Source organism: Lycium ferocissimum, chromosome 5 (genome assembly GCF_029784015.1).
Source record: "Lycium ferocissimum isolate CSIRO_LF1 chromosome 5, AGI_CSIRO_Lferr_CH_V1, whole genome shotgun sequence".
NCBI lineage: Eukaryota > Viridiplantae > Streptophyta > Magnoliopsida > Solanales > Solanaceae > Lycium > Lycium ferocissimum.
Window position 1 is genome coordinate 13,272,086 of NC_081346.1, and position 24,117 is coordinate 13,296,202.

Here is a 24,117-nt window from a genome sequence, read left to right on the forward strand (position 1 = left end):
AATAACTTATTTTCAAGAATCAAATTGCACATATTAAAGAGGCTTACAAGTTGCATGCGAATATCATTTTAATGACCCAACAGCGTGAAATTTTATTTACTTTAACGGTGTACAAACTTAGATTCATGAATTAAGCAATAACTAAAGCAATAATGAAACACCTGCAACTTAGCGAATACTTACTATACTAAGATGGCAATTAATAAAGCATTAGGTTCTTTTTTCTTTCATGTTCCTCATTAATTTGTACAAATTGTTCTCCTCGCAAGCAATTATCTATAATCAATAATATATTAAAAAGAGGATAGTCTAGCTTGATATTAAGCTAAGTGGCGTAATATGAACACGCCACTTGAAAACAAATTCTATTTGTGTTAATTTTAAAAAGAAATTATTAATTGTAATTCAAATATGGGGAAATTTCATAAATATACAATTTGCTCACTTATATTGCAAAAAAATAGCCCAAAACTTACATTGCAAAAAAATAGCCCAAAACTTACATTGCAAAGCTTTAACCCACACTTATATACATATACACGTATATACACCCATATACAATATTATAACATATATCCATATACACCCATATACAATATTATAACATATATCCATATACACCCATATACAATATTATAACATATATCTATATACACCCATATACAATCCTATACAATGTTATACAATATTATACACCCATAGTATTATACAATATTATACACCCATATACAATATTGTACGCCCATATACAATATTATACATCCATATACAACAACCACAACGCCACGCCGCCACATCGCTCCATCTCCGGCCAAACAACCCGGACCAAACACAACGTCGGCGAATAGATCTATGGTTTCGTAGAAGAAAGAGGAGGCGGGGGAGAGAGAGGCGAACTAGATCCGTGGTTTCGTCGGCATTTTGGCCACCGCGCGAACTAGATCTAGGGTTTTGGGAGAAAAGAGAGCGAGAGAGAAGGATTTCCATGGCGGCGGCCGCGATGTGTAAGGGCCACCGTCGCGAGCTAGATCTAGGGTTTGGGGAGGAGAGAGAGCGAGAGAGAGAAGGACTTCTTCGGCGGCGCCGACGGCGATGTGCGGTGGTGGGTGGCAACACCGGAGGTAGAGAGAGGGAGAGAAGAGAGAGAAGGTCGGGTCATTTTTTGACAAGTAATTTTGTTTAAAAGCAAATGGCTCAAGTGTGGGCAAGAAACTCAAATATGGGCTAAATTTGGTAGCATTGGTACCCCAATTGATACTGAGTGTAATTATCTCTTCAAATATTTCCATATGAAGAATCATGTCATATAATTTAAAAAATATTCATATAATATTATTACTTATATGGACTTTAGAATATTTGCAATTCAAAAATTACCATATAAGAAATAATATTATATGACAAAGAATATGCACACAATGCTTACTTATTTTTATATCATATTAGCAAAAAAGAAAAAAGAAACTTTATTATGAGCATTTAGTTTTCTTAGTTGCTTTTTGAATTTTAGAACATCTCACAATACTTCCGATTATAGAAGGCATTAATTTGTTTTTGTAGTGTTTGAAACTAGGATGGAGGAGTAGAAATTGGTGATGGTAGTGCTTAATTTTTGTCGTAATTTCAAGCTATTATTTGATCTTTTGGTTGATTTTATGTGTTTATCATTATTGTTTAATGATTGTGATAATTTATCTATTAATCCAATTTTGAGAGAAATATGATTGGATTAAGTAATGTATAATGCAATAACAATAGATAAAATCGTAGAAAAGAAAAAAATTCTGAAATTTTCTTCTTATAGTGTAGATATATTTGGATAAGATTTTATTTGAATATGAGATGAAAAATCATTTGAGTTATCATTAGAAAAATTATATTACGGATAAAGTCACATAACTGAAATCATAACAGATAAAGTTAAAAATAAGAAATATTGAACAACAAAAGAATTCAAGCTTTGACAATGTAATGATACCAAGTAATAAATATAATACATATAACGATAAACAAGGAATACAAACGTCAAAAACTTTAATGTAGAAATTTAGAGGAATATGACTTAAAGATTAACCATATTATGGATTTTCTTCCATAATATGGAGTGATCCTAACTTTAAAGTCATTCTTCCTAACATGCATGTAGGAAACTGGACAAGAGGTTATCCAAAAGAGTAAAAAAAAAAAAACTAACAAATTACCCTCTAAGGTCCCATTCGCAACAGTCGAATGCATTAAACATAAAAGACTTGCAAAAAACAAATTAAATTATATACAAAGCAGAACAAGAAAACAATAAATTCAAAAACAAAAAGTATTTTAGGAATTAGGATAAACCACTACATAAATACAAAAAATAAACAGATAGCCGGAAAACACTGAGAAGCGATGGGGAATTAAAGAGAGAATGAAGTCAAAGGGAGAAATGAATGAGAGAGAACTTACGTTTATGGGAGGCACGAACTAATAAAAATACATATGTTTTTACAGGATAAAAGTAGTAGAATAAATTGACATTTCCAAGAATGTCCTGGACAGCGAAAGCCACACTTATTATATAGGGTGTGTTTGGTATGATGGAAAATGTTTTCCATGGAAAATGTTTGGGTAAATGATCTCTGGATTCAATAATGAGCCTGAATGCGAAGTTGGTTGAGTTTTGGGCTAACTCCATGCATAATGCAGCAATATAAAAATCAGCAAATAAGAAAAGCTAAGAAACTGAAGTTCAAAAGGAGAAAAATAAAGAAGAAAATAATTCATTTAGATTATGGCAGTAAATGAGAAATCATTAACACTTTATATGCTAAAAAAGGATTGGAAATCCCTGTAGTGCACCTTCACAACAGCACCACATAGCCCATTATAACCGCTATAAAGAAACTGAAAAGGAAAGCAATTATCAATTTAAGATGGTCAAGAAATTTATTGTCCAAAAGTTACTTTAGTTAAAAACATGAAATATACATTATTTCAAGTTTTTTTCTTAGCAGTATAGCTCTTCTTAATTTGGTAAACCTACAGAAGCACCAAAACTCAAGCACAAACGTTCACTTGGGTGCTGAATTCATTGCCTTCTTCATCTATACAATTGGGAATCAAACAAGGGCAGAGCCCACTATGGCTAGAGCCTTCAGGCAGCAACTGAGCTTGTTTCTTTCTGGGCTTCAACTGTACTTGCTTCTGCCTTCTTCCTTCTTGAATATGTCACTATGGGCTTTGTCACATTGCTGTCGCCAACCACATAGAACTTCTCCTTCTCTTCGCTTTCAGAACATGTCCTTTCTAAGTTAGAAGTATCTGCAGCAACTGAGGTTGTTTCTCTCTGGGCTTCAACGGTACTTGCTTCTGCCTTCTTCCTCCTTGAATATGTCACTATGGGATTTGTCAGATTGCTGTCGCCGACCGCATAGGACTTATTCCTTCTCTTCGCTTTCAGAACATGTCCTTTTTAAGTTAGAAGTATCTGCGGTAGCAACTGAGCTTGTTTCTCTCTGGGCTTCAATGGTACTTGCTTCTGCCTTCTTCCTTCTTGAATATGTCACTATGGGCTTTGTCACATTGCTGTCGCCAACCACATAGGACTTCTCCTTCTCTTCGCTTTCAGAACATGTCCTTTTTAAGTTAGAAGTATCTGCAGCTTTAATCTGAGCCTCTATTTGAGCATCTGTCATAACTCTAAGAAGTTCCAAGGGCATTGCAGCAGGATCCAACTCCCAGCAACCAGTGGGAGCATTTGGAGCTTCTTGGCCTGTAAGCATGTATGAAGGGACCTGATGAGAGAAGCGAAACATCTCTTCCCTTGGAATATGGCGAATAAATTTAGGGTCCAAATGCTGACGGAACACTGATGTGAAGCCAGCCACTTTGACTAATGGAGCAACTGTGACACCTTCCTTCTCAGAGTAGTCTCCAACGACTCCCACCATATCATAGTTGTGTATCACATTATTCGGAGTTAGCTCATTCCATTTAGGAGACCCATGTTTGTACAGAGCCCAAACATTCCCCTTTCTGGGGAAAATTTGGATAACACCTCTGGCCCTTTTCACCCACTTGACCTTGTGGGAGAAACAATTGAGTGTCTTACTGATTTCATGCTTGCCAGTCCTGAAATCTCCACTGGTCTTGAGGAAGCCAGAACCAACCCAATTCATTGGGCCGAGTTCAGAGTTGCTTTTGTAGTTTAACCAGCTGAATTCCACTTTAAATGGCTTTTTGGATAGCACATTGTGAATCAGAGCATAATAGCGGGGCATGCCATCATGATCATCATAAGCAGCCCAGACTTGATTATCCTCAAAAACAAATTCAGTTCTATCCTTATTGTTTTGTATGGAAGTCAGGATCAGGAACAGCCATTGACTTAATTTCTGGTCCTGAATCAACAGGAGACTCTTTCTGCTCGTATAATATTTTGGATTCCACTGCTACATCATCAGCAGTTTTATCCCTTCTTGGATCATTTGTGATGACTTCAGGAGCAGTTTGCTTCTTCTTTTCCACGTCCTTTTTCTCCTTATACGAAGCTCGAGAAGCAGCAGCTGCGCTCCATTCTTTAAGCTTCATGGTGATCTCCATCCTAGCCTTTTTCGCCAGCATATTGCTAATTTCTGAATCTGACAACTTCCTTGAACTCCCTTTTCTTTGAGACTTTAACTTTAACGTCTCTTTTTCTTCAGAAAAGCCTCCGGGTTGAGTGCACTCGTAGCAGCTTCTGCATGAGCTCTCTTCAAATTCCTACCAGCTAGCTGGCAAGGGTGTGCAGCTTGCCTAGCTGTAGGGGCATAGGGCTGCGCAACATTTGCACCTCTCGTCTTAAAAACTTGATCCTGCTGAATATTTGCTCTAACTGTTGAGCCAAATCCAGAATTTCCAGTTTGTACTAAATTTGAAGCTGTAGGGAGCCTCACACCTGAAGCACAAGATCAGTCGAGTGCCTTGCACTTGCTGGGTTGCCTTGCATTGACATATTCCTTATGGCATCTGTCGTAGCTCGCCTCTTGTCATACATCACTTTTTTTATTCTATCTGATAACAAACTCCATGCTTCAGATATAATCTTAAACGCCCCATCTGCCCCAACAGATTGATTTTTATCAGGGTGAAGAGCTAGAGCAAGCTTTCTGAATTGTTTCCTTATTGTTTCACATCAGCTGAGGAATCTGCATTGAGGACACCGCAAAAATCCACTTCACCATGAATCTTCTTCTCATAAGCAACATAAATGTTGACCACCTCCAGGAACTGAGAAAGACCATCAAGGCCTGGAAACAGATTTTGAGCCTTCAAAGCAAATCTTTGAGCTCCAGCAATGTCTCAGCAATTTCTTTGGCCCTAACAGCTTCATCTTTATTACATTCCATTTGCCTACAACTTTGGCAGGCTGCAAATACGCCAACTTTATTGTCTCCCTCAGATTCAACCAGCAAATGGAGCAACACTCGATAACCTGGTTATTGCGTAAAGTTAATTATGGAGAAGAACTGTCTTCAACTCTTCAACGTAAAGTTAATTATGGAGAAGAACTGTCTTCAACTCTTCAATCCCTAAAATACAAACATTACAAAAATGCAAGTCAGAATTACCACAAATTAAACAGGAAATAATACCATAAAAGGAAAAAGGGTACTAGTAATGCAAAGTAATAACGACTCAAAAAAGAAAGGCAAGCCGGATTAAGTGTGAAACTATAAGTTTGATTACATTTTTTATCGATAACATGAATTAATGCACTATCTGGTTACCACGAACGCCAGAAAGCACAAAGGTATTGATATAACAGAGGAAAACTTACAATAATGTCAATCAATATATCGTTCGATCTATTGAATTAGCTGTATCAGACCTTTCTAAATCTATAACCATGATGCTGTTCCATTTATTGAAATAACTGCTTATCACCTTCTAAATCTAACCATGTTGAGAATCTCCATTTTCTAATTTCCACAAAAGTCAAGTATATTTCATCAATTTGCCAAATGTACAGGACTCCGGACAAACGGAAGTAAGAACCCACAGAAATGGGTCGTAATTTCTTAGCTTGTCTATGAATTTCATAAGTTTCTTATTCAGAAACTTCTCAACAATCTTTCCGTTCAGTGTTTTCAAAGGCGTTTTCGGGGTGAGCCCCGGGCCGGGGCGTACCAAAAAAGCTCCGGGGCGCAAATAAAAGGTGTAGATCCATAGGGCATACCCCCAAGAATTTGGGGCACCGGGCGCAAAAGCATAAGCTCAGGAGTAAAAGCGTACGGCCCGGGCGTTAAATTTAATTTTTGTTGTTTTAAAAGTATTTTTGCTATAGATCATCATTTTTATTATTGGTGTAATGATATTACACTTTATGCTATCTTTTTTCATGTTGTAGTGATTTTTCCTAAAATATATAAATAAAGAAAGCAACTCTCGTATAAAGTAACACTGTCATATATAGTTTTTTCAGATGATCATGTCTAAAATTTATAGGATAGAGATTCCATAGCACTATATTCCTGAGGCAACTTCATCCATTTTTGCCATTAATCTTACACTTTTTACCCTTCTCTTTCTTTGAAATATATAAACAAAAATCAGTGCAAATATTAGTTGAGGGTGGGAAGTACTTGTAGATGTGGAGATCGATGATGAAGAGGATGATGATTTCATTTTAAAGATTATTTCAACTATTATCATATTTTATGCTGTTATCTTTCTCAAATAATAATTATAATAAATTATTTTTATATTATTGGCGATTTATTTGAATTTATTTACAGAATTTTAATGAAAATTATACTTTTGCTTATTTTCTTAGTAATAAAATTATAAAATTGAAGATACATGAGACTTACGCCCCGTAGATCCATTGGACTTACGCCCCATGTCTCGGGGCTTACGCCTCGCCCCATGTTGCGTAAAACGCCTCGCCTCGCGCCCACGCCTCTTAAAAACACTGTTTTCGTTTGATAAAAAAGGAAATTCAGATCAAGGAATGGTTAATAAGACAAAAATAAAAACAAACTGATGGAGAAGTTGGAAATAACATTGTCGGTACAATAGGACATAGTAACAACAAGATCAGGACACTCGTTCCAGCTACAAAATAAATGCATCTTCCGTGTTGAACTTTCTCTCCGATCATGTGCCGAAATCTATAGGAAAGGGGTCAAACAATCATAGAAAACCAATAAACTGAATTTCCGACCTTGACCTAAATTACAATGGCGCGAAAAGCAATTTTCAGCATCATTCAAGTTTCTCTCGGCACATAAATAGTAACTGAATATGTAATGAAACCACAGATGCATCTCTTCATACTCATTTCACACTCGAAGCACCGTTTGTACAAATAAAGTTGATTATACAGATTTCTCCTGAGATCCATTTTCAAGAACAAAAAAAAGCCTCAAGCAAACGAGTTAGGGTTGGCTATATGAATTCTCCGTATTAATTATGTTCTCCAAAAATAAAGTAAAATTCGACAGCTCCAATAGACATCCTAATTCATCATTCTTAAACCATTTTAAACTGATAATTAATAGATACCAATTTATGGTTCTGGAAATCTACTTCCTTTTACAGAAGTTGCAGGATTTCAGATGAGACACTTCAAAAATGGCAATTTTTCTTTTTTGTAAAAACATTCACCACAAAATCTAGAACAGAATCTCACAAACAGAGCTTCAAAACCAAAAGCATTCATCACTCAAAATGTATTAATTAGAGGTATCCATATAAAGATTCTAAAGCCTTGAATCAACACAACGGGACATGAATTTTTATAAAAAATAACAGGACATGAATTCAGCAAGATAACTAAATCCCTGTAATCCCAAAATAATCTATAATCAACACAGATTAAAAAGGGAAAATAAAGGGTTATATAGATACACATACGAATACAGATATAAACATATACACACAAAAATCACATACATATATATATATATATATATATATATATATATATATATATATATATATATATATATATATATATATATATATATATATATATATATATATATATATATATATATATATAAACCAACTCAGAAATCATCTTCCTCACAAAAGAAAATGCAGAAAACAGTTACAGGAATCCGAATGCATGAAAAAAATGCAGAAGCATTTGATTAAAACTAGTATACCTACAAAAGGAAGCAATGGGGAACCGCACAGAGTGAGTTGCTGTTCAATTTCCACCCAAAAAAATTCTTTTTCCGCCTTCTAGCTATACAGACTGTTGATCATTCAGATTTTCGACAAACCCTAGAGGAATCTGCAATTTTGGCTGGTAAAAAACTTTTTTTGAAAAAAGGCCTTGTTTTCCTGAATTTAAAGTACTATTTTCAGGTTTGGCCTGGCCCTATTTATTTTGATCTTTTATAGTTGGGGGGTTAGTAGATGTTAAACCCTTACCATGGTTAAGTTTTAACCATAGTTAAATTATCCAACATTTTGTAATTTGGAGGAAAAAATATCTTTGGGCTATATGCATTAATTGCAATTTCCCTGCTAAAATTTTTTCCTTATACTTCTGTCTTTGAAATCACATCCTGGGAAAAGTTCTGACTATAATTATACTTCTTTGAATAGATAGGAATCCATATTAGATTTAGTAAAGATAAGGCATAGGAAAACACACTTATACTATGCGAAATTGCCAACTACAACCTAAACTTTGCGGGGGTCCTATGACACCCTGAACTTATTTTTTTCGTATTATTAACCCCCTTCACTAATTACCCGCTCAAGAAAATAAGTTAAAGTGCAGCATGTGCAAACACGCGCTTATTCTAAACTAAATAAAAAGGAGTCTGAATGTCTTTTTTCGTTTGATTCTTTCAAACCCAAACAATAAACCCTTTGTCCTCCTTTCATGTTTACAATCTCCATCTTAATAATATTTTTCTGAATCACTTGATCATATTGTCGCTCTTCATTACCCTTTTAAGAGAGGATGAGGGTCCAATCGTTTGGGTTTGAAAGAATCAAATGAAAAAAGACAATTAAACTCCCTTTTTAGTTTTGAATAAGCACATGTTTGCAAATACTGCATTTTAACTTATCTTCTTTACTGAGTAATTAGCGAAGGGGGTAAATAAGTTTAAGGGGTTCATAGGATATGTAGTTGACAATTTCAAGATAGTTTAGGTGTGTTTCTATGCCTTATCTCATTAGTAAACTTAGTAACTTTCTTACCAAAGGAAAGCAAGTAAATATGGAAAAACATTTCGGGTTGAAGATATTTCTTTTTGGTTTTCTGGTGAAGGTTGAATACTAATATTCAGATCGCTGTCTACTAACGTCCTTTCCTTTTTGGAATATCAAATTAAAAATACTACTACTATTTATGCAATTTTTCATTTTTCTTCCTTTTTCAAGAATGAGTCCATAGTTTTCATTTCCCTCAAATTTTTTCGACTGTCATAGTGACAATGAAGTTAACACTGAGTTGATGATTAAGAATCTGCTGTTAAAGTTTTAATGACTTGTATATGATTTAGCCATGTTTTGCTACTGCTGAACAAAGAGTTGTATTACTCAATGATTTTGCACCACATATTTAAGGTCTTAACACTGCAATTCTGCAGAAAGCATGAACTCTGATTTGTGTCTTCTGATTAACCTAAGCTGGAAGGAACATTGTATCAGAGTGAAAATCACTTTTTCACTCAGATACCGTCCGAAGTCCAAACAACAAAAGTTGTATTCAAATTATCATTACAACTTGTTGTCTTTATCAGATCCTTTCCAGTCTGTGTGATCACATAAAGACAAACTATTGTGTCTTTTTGCAAAACCTCCTACACTGCTGAAAGTAAAAGCTATTATCTCTTTACATTCACTGACAGATGACAGAAGCAGACAAGACTTGTAAGGAAGAGAAGGAACAAATGCATTCTCCATTTCATCAAACAGCCTGCAGCAGGTGGTGTTGTTTTCTTTGAAGTACTCTAAATAGTGAACCATATTCTAGGCATATCTATTAAATACAGCAATAGCTCCTAAACATTTACAGGGTTTCTGCTGGGTAAAGACGAAGTTTCCACTAGTTGTTGTTTTTTTTTTTTGGCTTTTTTGCTAAACCAATGTAATGCAAAAAGTGAACTTTGTGACTAATGTCTATCATTAAACCATTCAATCTATTGAATTAACTGTATCAGATCTTTTCTAAATCTAACCATGATACTGTTCCATCTAAATGAAATGTTTGCATATCACCTTCCAAATCTAACCATGTTTATTGAGAATTTCCATTTTCGTATTTCGACAAAAAATCAATTATTTCATCGATTAGCCAAATGTAAAGGACTCCGGATAAACGAGAGTAAGAACCGATAGAAATGGGACACGGTTTCTTAGCTTGTCTATGAATTACATAAGTTTCTTAGTCAGAAACTTCTCAACAATCTTTCCATTTGATAGAAAAGGAAAACTCAGATCAAGGAATGTTTAAGAAGCCAAAAACAAAACCAAACTGATGGAGAAGTTGAAAAACAACATTCTCAGTACAATAGGACATAAAAACGACAAGATCAGGACACTCGTTCCAGCCACAAAATAAATGCATCTTCCGTTTTGAACTCTCTCACCTATCATGTGCCGAAATATATAGGAAAGGGGTCAAAATATCATAGGAAACCAACAAACTGAATTACTGACCTTTTGAAACCTAAATTACAATGGCGCGAAAAGCAATTTTCTGAAAAATACCCCTCCTAATTTATATATCTTAAGGGGCGTGTAAAACAAAAAACCTACAGATAATTTGAGACAGAGGGAATAATAGATACCAATATATGATTCTGAAAATCTACTTCCTTTACGGTAGTTGCAGAATTTCAGATAAAACACTTCAAAAAGGGCACTTTTTTCTTCTTTGTAAGAACATTTACCACAAAAATCCAGAACAGAATCTCACAATCCAAGCTTCAAAAATCAGAAGTGTGCATCACTCAAAAAAGACTTAAAAAATGTATAATTAGAGGTATCTATATTTTTGTTTAGAAAGAATTAGAGGTATATATATAAAGATTTTAAGCCTTGAATCAACATGGCAGGAGATGAATTCAGCAAGATGACTAAATCCCTCTAATTCTAAAGTCATCTATAATCATTAAAAGGGGAAAGGAAGGGTTTTAGATATACACTCAGATATACTTATATACACAAACAAAAAAACATACATACATATATATACACCAATGCTGAAATCATCTTCCTCACAAAAGCAAATGCAGAAAACAGTTATAGCTATACGAATGTAGTGATGCATGAAAACAGCACAGAAGCGTTTGATTAAATAAAGTATACCTACAAAAGGAAGCAGTGGTGAACCGCATAGAGTGAGTCGCTGTTGAATTTCTGCCCCAAAAAAAATTCTTTCTTCCGCTTCTATCTATACAGAATGTTGATCATTCAGAATTTCGACAAACGCTAGAAGAATCTGCAAATGTGGTTGGTAAATGCCATATTTTGGAAAAAAAACGAAAACAAGTTAGGAAAAAGGCTTTGTTTTCCTGAATTTAAAATAATATTTTCAGGTTTGGCCTGGCCCTATTTATTTTGATCTTTTCTAGTTCGGGGGAGGGGGTTAGCGGAGGTTAAACCCTTATCATCGTTAAATTATCCAACTTTCTGTAATTCGGAGAATAAAATTTAACCAAGTCTCTACAGAGTAGTGGTTAAACCAACTTTGTTCACTAGTCAAGAGCTCCGATGTCTAGAAGATGAGAGTTGTGAAAATGTGGATCTTTGAAATGGATGGGTGGACTTACTAGGAGAGATATGGTCCAACATAAAGATATTCGGGACAAGGTGGTAGTGGCCTCTGTGGTGGACGAGATGCAGGAGGCGAGGCTAAGATGGATTAGACATGTAAAGAGAGATGCACAGATGTTCCGATGAGGAAGTGTGAGAGGTTGGCTATGGAAGGCCGGAGGAAAAGTAAAGGTAGGCTAAAGAAGTATTGGAGAGGTGATCAGGACATGGCAATTCTTCATCTTACAGAGTACATCCTAGAGAGGAGGGTGTGGTGGGCAACGATGAGGTAGAAGGCTAGAAGTAAGAGCCCGTCTGGATTGGCTTATAAGTTGCTGAAAACAGCTTGTAAGCTGTTTTCAGCTTTTTTGAGTGTTTGGCTGGCCAGCTTATAAGCCATTTTGTGCTTAAAATAAGCCCAAAAAAATAATTGGGCCCGTTTGGCTTAGCTTATCTAAAGTAGCTTATAAGCCAAAAAAAATAAGTTGGGCTACCCCAATTTTTTTTTTTTTTTTTATTTTTGGCTTATAAGTCGTTCCAAGCCCAGGCTCTAAGTAGATATGCATCTTTTTTTTTTTTCTTTTTTTTTTAAAAAAAAAAAAAAACTGAAGATGTGTCTTGCTTTTCCTTACCAAAGGGATTACATTGGGTATGTTGTTGTTAGAGAATAAAATTTAATAAATTATTTTTTGGGTTATATACATTAACTGTAATTTTCCTTGCTAAATTTTTTTCCTTATATTTTCTTCTTTCTTTAAAATCACATTCTAGTTTTGAACATCTGACTGTCATTATACTTCCTTGAATAGATAGGAATTTATATTAGATTTCATCTTAATATCTGAAATCTATTTTAGATTTAGTAAACTTGGTAGCTTTTTTTTTTTTTTGTTGACCAAGATATTCATCTGGAGCCAACCCGTTTGGGCCAAATGGAGCCTTCGAAACATGGGGATGATGAGCCAACCCCTCTACCCTTCTCCCACGTAAATACCAGAGTTTATTTGCTTGGGGCGGGGCTCAAACTTGTGACCTGAGATACAAGTCCCTCATCCTTTGCCCGTTGAACTAACCCCCGGGGACGTAAACTTAGTAACGTTCTTTACAAAAGAAAGCAAGTAAATATGGAAAAAATTAGCGTTGAAGATATTTCTTCTTGTTTTTTGGTGAAGGTGCAGATACTAGTATCCAGATCACCATCTACTAACTTCCTTTTCTTTTTGGAATATCAAATTGGAAATACTACTTATGAAGTTTTTCTTTTTCCTCCTTTTTCAAGAATGAAGTCCTTAGTTTTCATTTACCTTAACTTTTTCAACTGTCTTAATGACAATGAAGTTAGTACTAAGTTGATGATTAAGAATCCGGTGTAGAGTTTTAATGACTGATATATGATTTAGCCATGTTTTGCTACTGCTGGAAAGACTCGATGCTTTTGCACCAAATATTTAAGGTCTTAGACTGCAATTCTGCAGAAAAATAAACTCTGAACTTTTGTCTTCTGATGATCCGAAGCTGGAAGAAACATTGTATCTTTATATTAATAAATTAGTATTTGGGCTATATACATTAATTGTAATTTTCCTTAATCAATTTTTTTCCTTATATTTTTCTGTGTTTTAAATCACATCCCCTAAAAAAATTGAACTTCTGACTAAAATTATACTTCCTTGAATAGATGGAATTTATTTTAGATTTCATCTCAATATCTAAAAAAAATTGATAAGGAAAGGAATCAAAAAGAAAAAGGAAGTTACTAAGATTACTAAATCTGAAATAGATTTTAGATAATCTATTTCAGATTTAGTAATCTTAGTAACTTCCTTTTTATTCTTTTTTTTTTTTGGTTGACCGAGAAATGCATCTGGAGCCGACACTTTTTGGGCTAACCGCAGCCTGCGAAACTCTGGGATGATGGGCCCTCCCCTCTGCCCTTCTCCACTTAAATAACAGAGTTAGTTGGCCCTTCTCCCACTTAAATACCAGAGTTTATTCGCTTGGCACGGGGCTCAAACTTGGGACCTGAGATACAAGTCCCTAATCCTTTGCCCGTTGAACTAACCCCCGGGGACGTAAACTTAGTAACGTTCTTTTTAAAAGAAAGCAAGTAAATATGGAAAAAATTAGCATTGAAGATATTTCTTTTTGTTTTTTGGTGAAGGTGCAAATACTAGTATTCAGATCACCATCTACTAACTTCCTTTTCTTTTTGGAATATTAAATTGGAAATACTACTTATGAAGTTTTTCTTTTTCCTCCTTTTTCAAGAATGAAGTCCTTAGTTCTCATTTACCTTAAATTTTTCAACCGTCTTAATGACAATGAAGTTAGTACTAAGTTGATGATTAAGAATCTGGTGCAGAGTTTTAATGACTGATATATGATTTAGCCATGTTTTGCTACTGTTGAAAACAGAGTTGTATTACTCGATGCTTTTGCACCAAATATTAAAGATCTTAGACTGCAATTCTGCAGAAAAATAAACTCTGATTTTTTGTCTTCTGATGATCCGAAGCTGCAAGAAACATTGTATCTTTATATTAATAAATTAGTATTTGGGCTATATACATTAGTTGTAATTTTCAATCAATTTGTTTCCTTATTTTTTGTCTTTAAAATCACATCCCCCAAAAAAAATTGAACTTCTGACTGTAATTATACTTCCTTGAATAGATGGAATTCATTTTAGATTTCATCTTAATATCTTAAAAAAAAAAAAAATTGATCAGGAAACGAATCAAAAAAAGAGGAAGTTACTAAGATTACTAAATCTGAAATAGATTATCTAAAATCTATTTCAGATTTAGTAATCTTAGAAATAGTAACTTCCTTTTTTTTTTTCTTTTTTCTTTTTTTGTTGATCGAGAAATTCATTTGGAGCCAACCCTTTTTGGGCTAACCACAGCATGCGAAACTCAGGGATGATGGGTCCGCCCCTCTACCCTTCTCCACTTAAATTCCAGAGTTAGTTGGCTTGGCGCGAGGCTCGAACCTGTGATATGAGACACAAGTCCCTCAATTTTTCCCCATTGAACCAACCCCTGGGGACGAAAACTTAGTACTCCCTCAGATTCAATTTGTTTGTCTAGTTTTAACTTGGCACGGAATTTAAGAAAGTAAAGAAGACTTATTAATATTGTGGTCTTAAACTATATGTAGAATGTACCAAAATGCCCTTTAATCTTGTAGTCTTAAACATACCATGTGGAAAGTTAGAATTAAAGCGTTGCACAAAAGAAAGGAGGCATTCTTTTTGAAACGGACTAAAAACGAAAGTAAGATAAACAAATTGAAACGGACGGAATAACTTTCTTACTAAAAGAAAGCAAGTAAATATGGAAAAAAATTTAGTGTTCAAGATATTTCATTTTCTTTTTGGTGACGTTCTACTAACTTCCTTTTTTTTGGAATATCTAATTGAAAATAATATATGTATGAGTTTCTTTTTCCTCCTTTTCCAAGAATGGAGTCCAACTTTTTCAACTGTCATAGTGACAATGAAGTTTTTCTTTACCAAGTAAAGGTATTTTCATTCATAAACGTGGCCAAACTAGCCATATACAAGGGATATACCAACAGGTAAAGCATCTACACAATATGATTCTCTACAAACTCCGCCCAGTCATCTACACTACAAGGAACTTTCTGTTTACACCAAAAGACAATAAGGGAGCGGAGGCTACTCCTCAACTGAGAGAAACTCGACCCTACTCCTTCAAAAGCTCGCCTATTTCTCTCTCCAAACCACCCACATTAACGCAAGTGGAACCACGTTCCAAGCCCTTCGTCTTCTCCTCCTTTTCTCACTCTTCCAATTGAACGTCAACTCTTTCACACTTCTTGGCATTGCCCAAGGAGTTCGAAACCGCTTAAATATATCCCACCATAATCTCATGGTAAACCTGCAATGTAGAAGAAGATGGTTCACGTCCTCGCCCGCCTCCTTGCACATGTAACACCAACTGACACAGACAATCTTCTGCTTCCTAAGATTTTCCGCTGTCAAAATTATCCTTCTAGTGGTAAGCTAGGTAAAGAAACACACCTTCAGCACACTTGGAATACATATTGCACTACATGGGAAATCAACCTCCTCCCTAACCAAAAGTTTCTCATAAAAGACTTCACAAAGAACACTCCATTATTTCCCAGGCCCCACCGCCACAAATCGGGATTATCCACCGGATTGACTTGCCTATAATATAAGTCTATCAATCTTTGAAACTCACTCACTTCCACATCTTGAAAACCCCTTCTAAATCTCAAATCCCAAAAAGTCTCCGTGACAATGAAGTTAGCACTGAGTTGATGATTAAGAATCTAGTGTAAAGTTTTAATGATTGATATATGATTTATCCATGTTTTGCTACTGCTGAAAAGAGAGTTGTATTACTCAATGCTTTTGCATCAACGATTTAGGGCTCGTTTGGTTGGGGAACAAGTTATCTCGGGATTAATTATCGCGAGATTAGTTATCCCGGGATTGTTATCCCACCCTCAATGTGGGATAAAAGTAGCACTACAATCCCAGGATTAGTTATCCCAGGATCTTATCCCAACCAAACATTGGATAAGGCGGTACTAAATTTTTATCCCATGACTGTTTTTGCTTATCCGTCATACCATATGACCCCGTAAGGTCTCAGACTGCAATTCTGCAGAAAGCATGAACTCTGATTTTGTGTTTTCTGATTAACCTAAACTGGAAGGAACATCGTATCAGAGTGAAAGAAAACCACTTTATCACTCAGATAATAGGCTACACTCTTCGGTGCCCACTAGGTTTACTAGTCATCCCACTGCCGATAAGTCGTGGTGGATCCATCATCCAAGTATAGCACGAGGACAATAGTCAAAACTCTATAGTGCAGAAAGAGAACTAATTAAAGTAACATACACAATTATGCAATTGTGGGTAGAAAGGTCAGTTTATAATAATACTGAAAACCAGAACTCCATCAGAATTCAGATAAACTACACAGTTTTAGACAGACAAGACAACGACTAAAGGATTCAAGTCATTACACTTAAGCCGGTATCCATGGACAGTACCAATAAGGTGCGTTCACATTTGAGAGGACCTGTAGCATTAGTAACTAATAGGTTCCTTTCTGCCACTAAGCATCCAGATCAGCAGCGAACATGTTCTTTAACTGCAGCAAGATCAAACAGAAAAAATATTACAAAAATTAGTGATTGAACCATATGAATGAGAAACCAGACCCTCAAACACAACCCTATAAAGTAACTACAGCTAAAAATTACTAAATAGAATAATTAGCTCTTAGCCTAGCAAGTAAAACTCATAAAGAAACTGCAACTATAAACAGAGCTGCAGGGTAAGAAAAACAATTTAGAGACTACATATTTAACCTTAGCAGTCATAGGTCATCTAAGAACTACGATGCCAACATCATACCAGACAAATCGAGACATGCCAAAATGAATACAACCGGATTAATGCATACGAAAAGCTCATTATTTATGAGAGTCTAAACCATAAAAAGATAAGAGGGAAGGGATAAATAGGGCAAGTGTTGATAGAGGTTGTTACAATGATAAGTTCAAGATCAAAGAAAGAAAGCACAATGTTGGTGGCAAAGTCACCATGAACTAGCTACACTATAAACAAGCGCTATCAGATTTTCAGCTGCATTTTGTATATCAAATAATAAAATGCAGTACATGAATTTACAGAGCAATGAGGGCAAGCATGACACATGATACACGTCAGAATTATCTTTGCAATGAAACCAACAACCATCTTTTTCTTCACTGCAAATTCACAGCACAGCTTTGGTCTTTGTTCTTCAACCTGACAGAGACTAACTGGACTATGCCTGAGCATACTGCAGATTTACTAACTTGTTGGATGAGAAGAGGAGGCAGCAAGAGCCAAAAAAATGGTGGAGGATTATCCCTCATTGTATTTGGTGGACTATTTGGAAAGAAAGGAATGAAAGGTGTTTTGAAGATAGATCCAATTCCATTCAGAAAGTCAAATGGAATTGTATAGCATCTTTCTACTTTTGGTGTAAAGAAATAGGATTAGAAGATATAGATCAGTTTGTAGATTTATTAAGATCAATGTAAGTATTTCTTTTACTCTTTCTGTCTTCAGTTTAAATCTTTTTGATGGTCTCCAGCATATCCTAAATGCTGAGGAATACAATTTACCAGTTTCACACAAAAAAAAAAAGATACACGTCAGAAAATTTAACACCAACCAGACAAGTTTCCAAGGCTTTGAATCACATTCGAGCTCCAAATGTGATGTTTGTTGAGATATTTGGCAACCTAACTGCATTCACATTTATGCTGCTCACACGTTATTTTTGGCATTTGTAACTCAACATCCTTTTCCTAAAATAACATTTCTAAGAATGACCGTGTCCGGGCCAATATTCACCGGGTACCTCCTAAATTAACATTTACACTCTTTGATTTTATTATCTATAGGGATACCTTGAACATAATAAATATTACAAATAATTTAGTTGACAAAGTGCCTAAAATATTGTGTTTATCGGGATCTCATTTATCGAACTACGTACTCCTTGATATTCTTCAACTGTACAGGAAAAACACTTTTTTAAGTCAACATCACAAACCCTCCTATATATTAGTCCTTGCAATCTAATCTAACCTAAGTAAATGCTACTCCCTCCGTCCCAATCTATGTGATATAGTTTGACTAGGCACGGAGTTTACGAAAGAAAGGAAGACTTTTGAACTTATGGTCTAAAACAAGTCATAGATATTTGTGTGGTTGTAAATCATTTCATTAAGGGTCAAAGAGAAGTTTCAAGTTAAATTATTTCTAAATATAGAAACTATCAGATAAATTATTTCTAAATATAGAACTATCATTCATTTTGGGACAAACTAAAAAGAAAAGTGTATCACATATATTGGGACAGAGGGAGTATTTCATTAATCATATAATTACGTAAAACTGAAGATGGGCAAATCACGGAAAAACAAATCAAGGCATTTTACTTAAAATATAAATCAGATATTCATCAATATAAAAGAACAGAAAAAAATGACAAAGACAGTGGAACCCTAAGTCTCTCTCAGAATATGTTTCTCAACCCTGCATGAAAAAGTAATAGCAATAACAATAATGCAAAAGACATAAAGCATGCACATAAGACAACAAATGTAGCAGTTATATTATAGTTTCCGAAGATAAAAATTTGCAATAGCATATGTAAACATGTAGTGATCCTTCCTAACTTGCCAAACAAGGACAATCATCAGATTTTTTTTTGAGAAGGAAGAAAATCATCAGATTCATGCATAAACCTATGCCTTTGAAAGCATTTCGAAATTCTGTAGCCCATATCATGTAGACTTCTTTTGAAAATAAAGCCAGCAGAATTACATTGTAAACTGCCTAAGCTGAGTTGGAAAGCATAAAACGTAACTTGTGTCAGCTTCTGAATAGTCCAATCCTACGTTCCTATCTATCTCTAAAAGTACCACATTGGAAGCGAGATAAGTACCTCTCTGTTGAAGTATGGTTCCTCGTAAACAACATCAGAGAGGTCCCACCTTAGTACTTTATGATATCTTAGAATTAGCACATAACTGTAGATCTGATTTTACACCTTATGATGACATGTCTAGTTTCCATCTAGCCAACCCAACTCACTTACTGGTAATTTACCTTAAATTCAGTCCCAAACTGTTTTCATCAGGGGGTGTTGTTTTCTTTGAAGTACACTAATTAGAGAACCATGTTCTAGAGCATTAAGTATATACAGCAATAGTCCATCTAAGACGGTGAATTTTTTTTAATAACCGTGGTGTCCAAGCCAGCCAGCGCGCACCTCGTCCGAGATTTTTTGGTTGCCATAGCGATCGGTGGTTATACACCTATAACAACATTTGACATTTATATCTTATTTGGTTGTAATAGACAAAAAAGATATATAAACACACTTTGTATAAAGAAAAAAAATCTTTTAATGATGAAAATATATACAAATATAATACTCTTTTCATAAATAGCCTCCCTATCTTCCGAGATAGGAGTAAGGTCTGCGTACACTTTACCCTCCCCAGACCCCACATTATGGGATTGCACTGGGTATGTTGTTGTTGTTGTTGTTGTTGTTGTACACTTTTCATAAATAGTGTATTGAAGTATCAAAATATTTGGTCAAAATCTCTAGACCTATTATTGGTAAACTTAGAGATTCTATTCAATAAAGATGGTTAAATCTCAGATAGATGTGTGGGTATACCAGGAGGGATAGAATTAGGAATGAAGTTATATAAGACGGGGTGAGAGTGGCCTCTGTGGCTGACAAGATGAGGGAAGGGAGACTGAGAAGGTTTGGACATGTAAAGAGGAGGGCGAGAATGCACCAGTGAGGAGGTGTGAGAGATTGGCTATAACAAGTTTTAGAAGAGGCAGAGGTAGACCGAAAAAAATTGGGGAGGTGATTAAACAAGACATGACCCATCTTCATCTTACTGAGGACATGACCCTAAATAGGAAGGTATGGAGGTCAAGAATTGGGGTAAAAGGGTAGTAAGTAGTCGAGTGTTGCCGTGGGAAAGGCAGGGGGCGAGTCTTTTCTACGCATCTTCTCCTTTTTTAGTAGTATTATTTAGTAGTCATGTAGTACTTACTACTACTATTGCTTTATTTGCTTTGTTTATCTGGCTTTTTACTGTCGTTATTTTTCTTTCACTACTGCTTTGGTTACTTCATTTGAGGCGAGGGTGTATCTGATGCAGCCTCTCTACGTCACAATAGTAGGGGTAAGGTCTTCATACATCTTTCATTGGGCGTGTTGTTGTTGTTGCACCAAAAAAGAAGATAGTTGTTATACAGGGGTAATGTAACAAAAAGCGTACTGTTATAAAGATGGTTGTTGCTGGTATAGGTAAAAAGTTGTTATACAGTTATAGAGGGGTAATATATAAAATAAAAAATCGGTTCTGAGAAAAACTTGGCTTTTGTAGTGAGGTGCTCTTGTATAAGAATGTTATAGAGAGGTCTAACTGTATATAGAGGAGCTTCTACCATGAAGAGAAAGTAGTTGACACGCAAAGCGCCAAATATCTGGTACCATAGCTGTCCTGGTTTCTCTTTCTTGGCATTCACGCAAACAACATAAATACGACATAAAAGGAGAAAAGAAATGGTTATAACTAACCAGATCCTACTATCCTAGTTCTTCGGACTTGCTGTGGATTTACTTTCCTATAAGACATACTCTAAGATGACGGAATTAGTAACAAATATATTCCCACTTTACCTACCGGCCAGGTATCCAATATGCATTAACGTAACCAATAACTACTTTATAATGAAAAACCAAGAATTATATCTTGACATGCATGTTAACTACATAAAAGGTTGTGGGAAATCGACTTTTCGTACTTTGCAACACCGATCAAGACACCAGAGTTTTTTTCTCAAGATAATAGGTAACGGCTGTGGATGGCATATCCCAAGCATGCATATATAATCATTGCATTGGTAAGAAGATTGAGAACTTATGCTTTGGTTCCATCTTCGCATCAACAACCATAACAGTTACCGCTGTGAGAAACCTTGTTAATTCCCGATTAAGAGAATCAATCATGAACTCCTTTATAGTAAATAGTATCAAACAAACATGTGAAAGCATATTGATTTGTTGCTCCTAATTGGAAACCCACAAAATAGAGATAGCTACTATGTGACAAAGTGAAATTAGAAAAAAGAATGAAAATTGCAGTTTTAACAACAACATACCCAATATAATCCCACCAGGTGGGGTCAGGGTAGGGTAGAGTGTACGAAGACCTTACCCCTACTTTGGGAAAATATCAGTTTTAAGAAACAAATACAGTCTTAACTGCTCATCAAAAGAGGAAAGTTACCACCTTTCAGGAAAATGAAGAAGCTAATTCCATTTTTGATTTCTAACCCTAGCTTACCTAGATATGAAGGGAAGGACAAAGTTACCCAAATAGCTACTATATGACAAGAGTGAAATTAAACAAAAATTGCAGTTCCAACAAACAAATACAACCTCAACTGCTCATCAAAAGAGGAAAGTTACCACCTTTTATGAAAATGAAGAATTGTATTCCATTTGACAAAATATAAAAGGGAATGACAAAGTTACCTTTGATCATCAGGGTTATCCTGTCCACTAGCATCAGCAGCAGCAGCCGCCTGCCACACTGACTGCCACGCCTGCGACGGCGATGGCGGAGGCTGGAGGTACATTGACATATCAACCCCCGGCATAGCAGGCTGTCCCATTGGAGGGTAATAGAAGGGCCCATCACTTTCTGTGGAGCCCATAATGCCTGGCCCAATACCATCAGCTTCTTCCTCGTTCTCATCACCAGGAACAACGTCAACAAGGAAATCAAAAATCTCATCCCGCGAAATCGCGTCCTCGAGGTCTTTCTTATGAAGAGTCCTTCGCTTGTTTTCCTCGGCGTGAAGCCAAGAACGAGTGGTGAGTTCCAAAATGAAGAACTCACAAGCCTTCGCAAACAAGATAGGAGCTTCACTGGAGACCATACGGACATCCCTATCAGCTTTCATGATCCTCTTTATACGGGCAAGAGGAAGTTGCTGATTCTTGAAATCATTAGCATTCTCCATTTGTTGTCGCTGGTAAGTCCAGAACATTTCCAGCTGCTGTTGTTGCTTCTCAAGGAGATGGCCGGAGGATGCCACCGGTGGGTACCCACCGAACTGAGCAGCCGCAGCAGCCGATTGCTGAGGGTGGTTGTCCTGTAATAGCACAGTACAGAGAGAAATGGAACAACTCGTGTACCTGCGTGCTCTATATATGTACAGAGATTTTCAAAAAACATTCGGAAATTGGCCAAATATGCCCGTGGACTATTTCAAAAGATCTAAATTGTGTACCCCTCTGATTACCTTGTTAGCTCACTTATGCCTTTATATATACTGGGGTTGTGTATAACGGCATAATTACACTCTCCAATTCTCAAGTGGGCCGAGAATTGCACCGTAATTACACCCCCGTAATTACAGAGATTTATTTATTTTTAATTTTAAAAATTTATTTTTTTTTCTATTATTTAATTTATTTTTTATTTTAATTTCTTCTCTTTCTCGATTTACTATTATTTCTTTTTAATTATTTTTATTTTTAAATATATTTTAATTTTTATAGTATTTATATTTCATTTCCTTTCTTCTCATTCCCAATATCCCTCGTATTTTTTTTAGTTTTTTATTTTATTCATTTAAAGATAACCGTGTTAAGATTCTAATTTTTGAAACTACATCTCTTAATATTAGAAAGAATGAATCATAAATGTTGTGAAAAGACTTATATTTTCCTTTTCTATAATAGATTTATTTACATGTTATATCAAAACTTACTTATTTGACATGCTGAATTTGGGTTATACTTTCGATTTTAAAAATATTTGCTTTAGCCCATGGACTGTTTATTTTTCACTTAAATAGAATTTTGTCAAACATTTGAATAATGTTATGGCATTATATTTATAAATATTCTTTTTTTTTTTTTTTTTGTCAAACATCCAATCCCATAATGTTCTCACAAAAAAGGTATGCTTTTAAGTTTTATAATCAATTAAAATAAAAATATTATTAATTTGAAATTATATATCAATTATTTTTTACAATATTATATATGATTATTAATTGACATATTTTCAAGAAACAATGTATTATTAAATAACTAATTTAATATCATTTATAAAGGCACATATTTTTTAAATATTAATTTTAAATTTTTTATAATAAAATGTTATTTTTAAATTAAACTAACTGTGTAATTACACTTGTGTAAATACTTGTAATTACACCGTAATTACATTATGACAAACAAACAAGGTAATTGCAATACTGCCTAATTACAAGGATCACTGTAGTAATTACACCAATTCCAATTACCAGGTGGCTTTCCAAACAGGCTCTTATGACTAATGTCCATCCAAAATTAACATTTTATTACAGGTTTAATTTTAAATTTTGACCCCCAATTAGATAAAACATCTTTAATGTATAGTCGGGACTATTTTAGTCCTTTATTTATATCATGTAACTGAAATAGTCTTTAATATAAAAGTAATCATTTTAGTCCTTTATATATACCACGTAACCGAAATAATACTTACTGTATAGAAATAGTGATCCGTTTAGTCCTTCATATATACCACATGATCAAAATAGACCTTAATGTGTGGAAAACTCATCATTTAAGTCCTAAACCCTGATAGTAACAATACAAATCAAAAGTTTGCTAAGTTTTCACAGTCACAGGAAGCAAAAACTACCATTTCCTTCCACCACCGCTATGTGCTCTTGCAATAATGGAGTATACATTTTACTTGTTTTCCTTATAACGT

General features: G+C 35.0%; 1 protein-coding gene and 1 pseudogene across 1 annotated transcript; both read right to left on the reverse strand.

Moving 5' to 3' along the window:
* Positions 1-2,899: 2,899 nt before the first annotated feature.
* LOC132057573 (uncharacterized) lies at positions 2,900-5,498 on the reverse strand (annotated as a pseudogene).
* A 6,849-nt stretch (positions 5,499-12,347) lies between these two features.
* LOC132057574 (nuclear transcription factor Y subunit C-1-like) lies at positions 12,348-22,703 on the reverse strand. The gene is made up of 3 exons (XM_059450204.1): positions 22,683-22,703; positions 21,879-22,501; positions 12,348-16,898 (listed from the first exon to the last, which is right to left on the reverse strand). The coding sequence occupies exons 1-3, from the start codon at positions 22,701-22,703 to the stop codon at positions 16,895-16,897; spliced, it is 648 nt and encodes a 215-aa protein (XP_059306187.1). The 3' UTR covers positions 12,348-16,894.
* Positions 22,704-24,117: the final 1,414 nt, after the last annotated feature.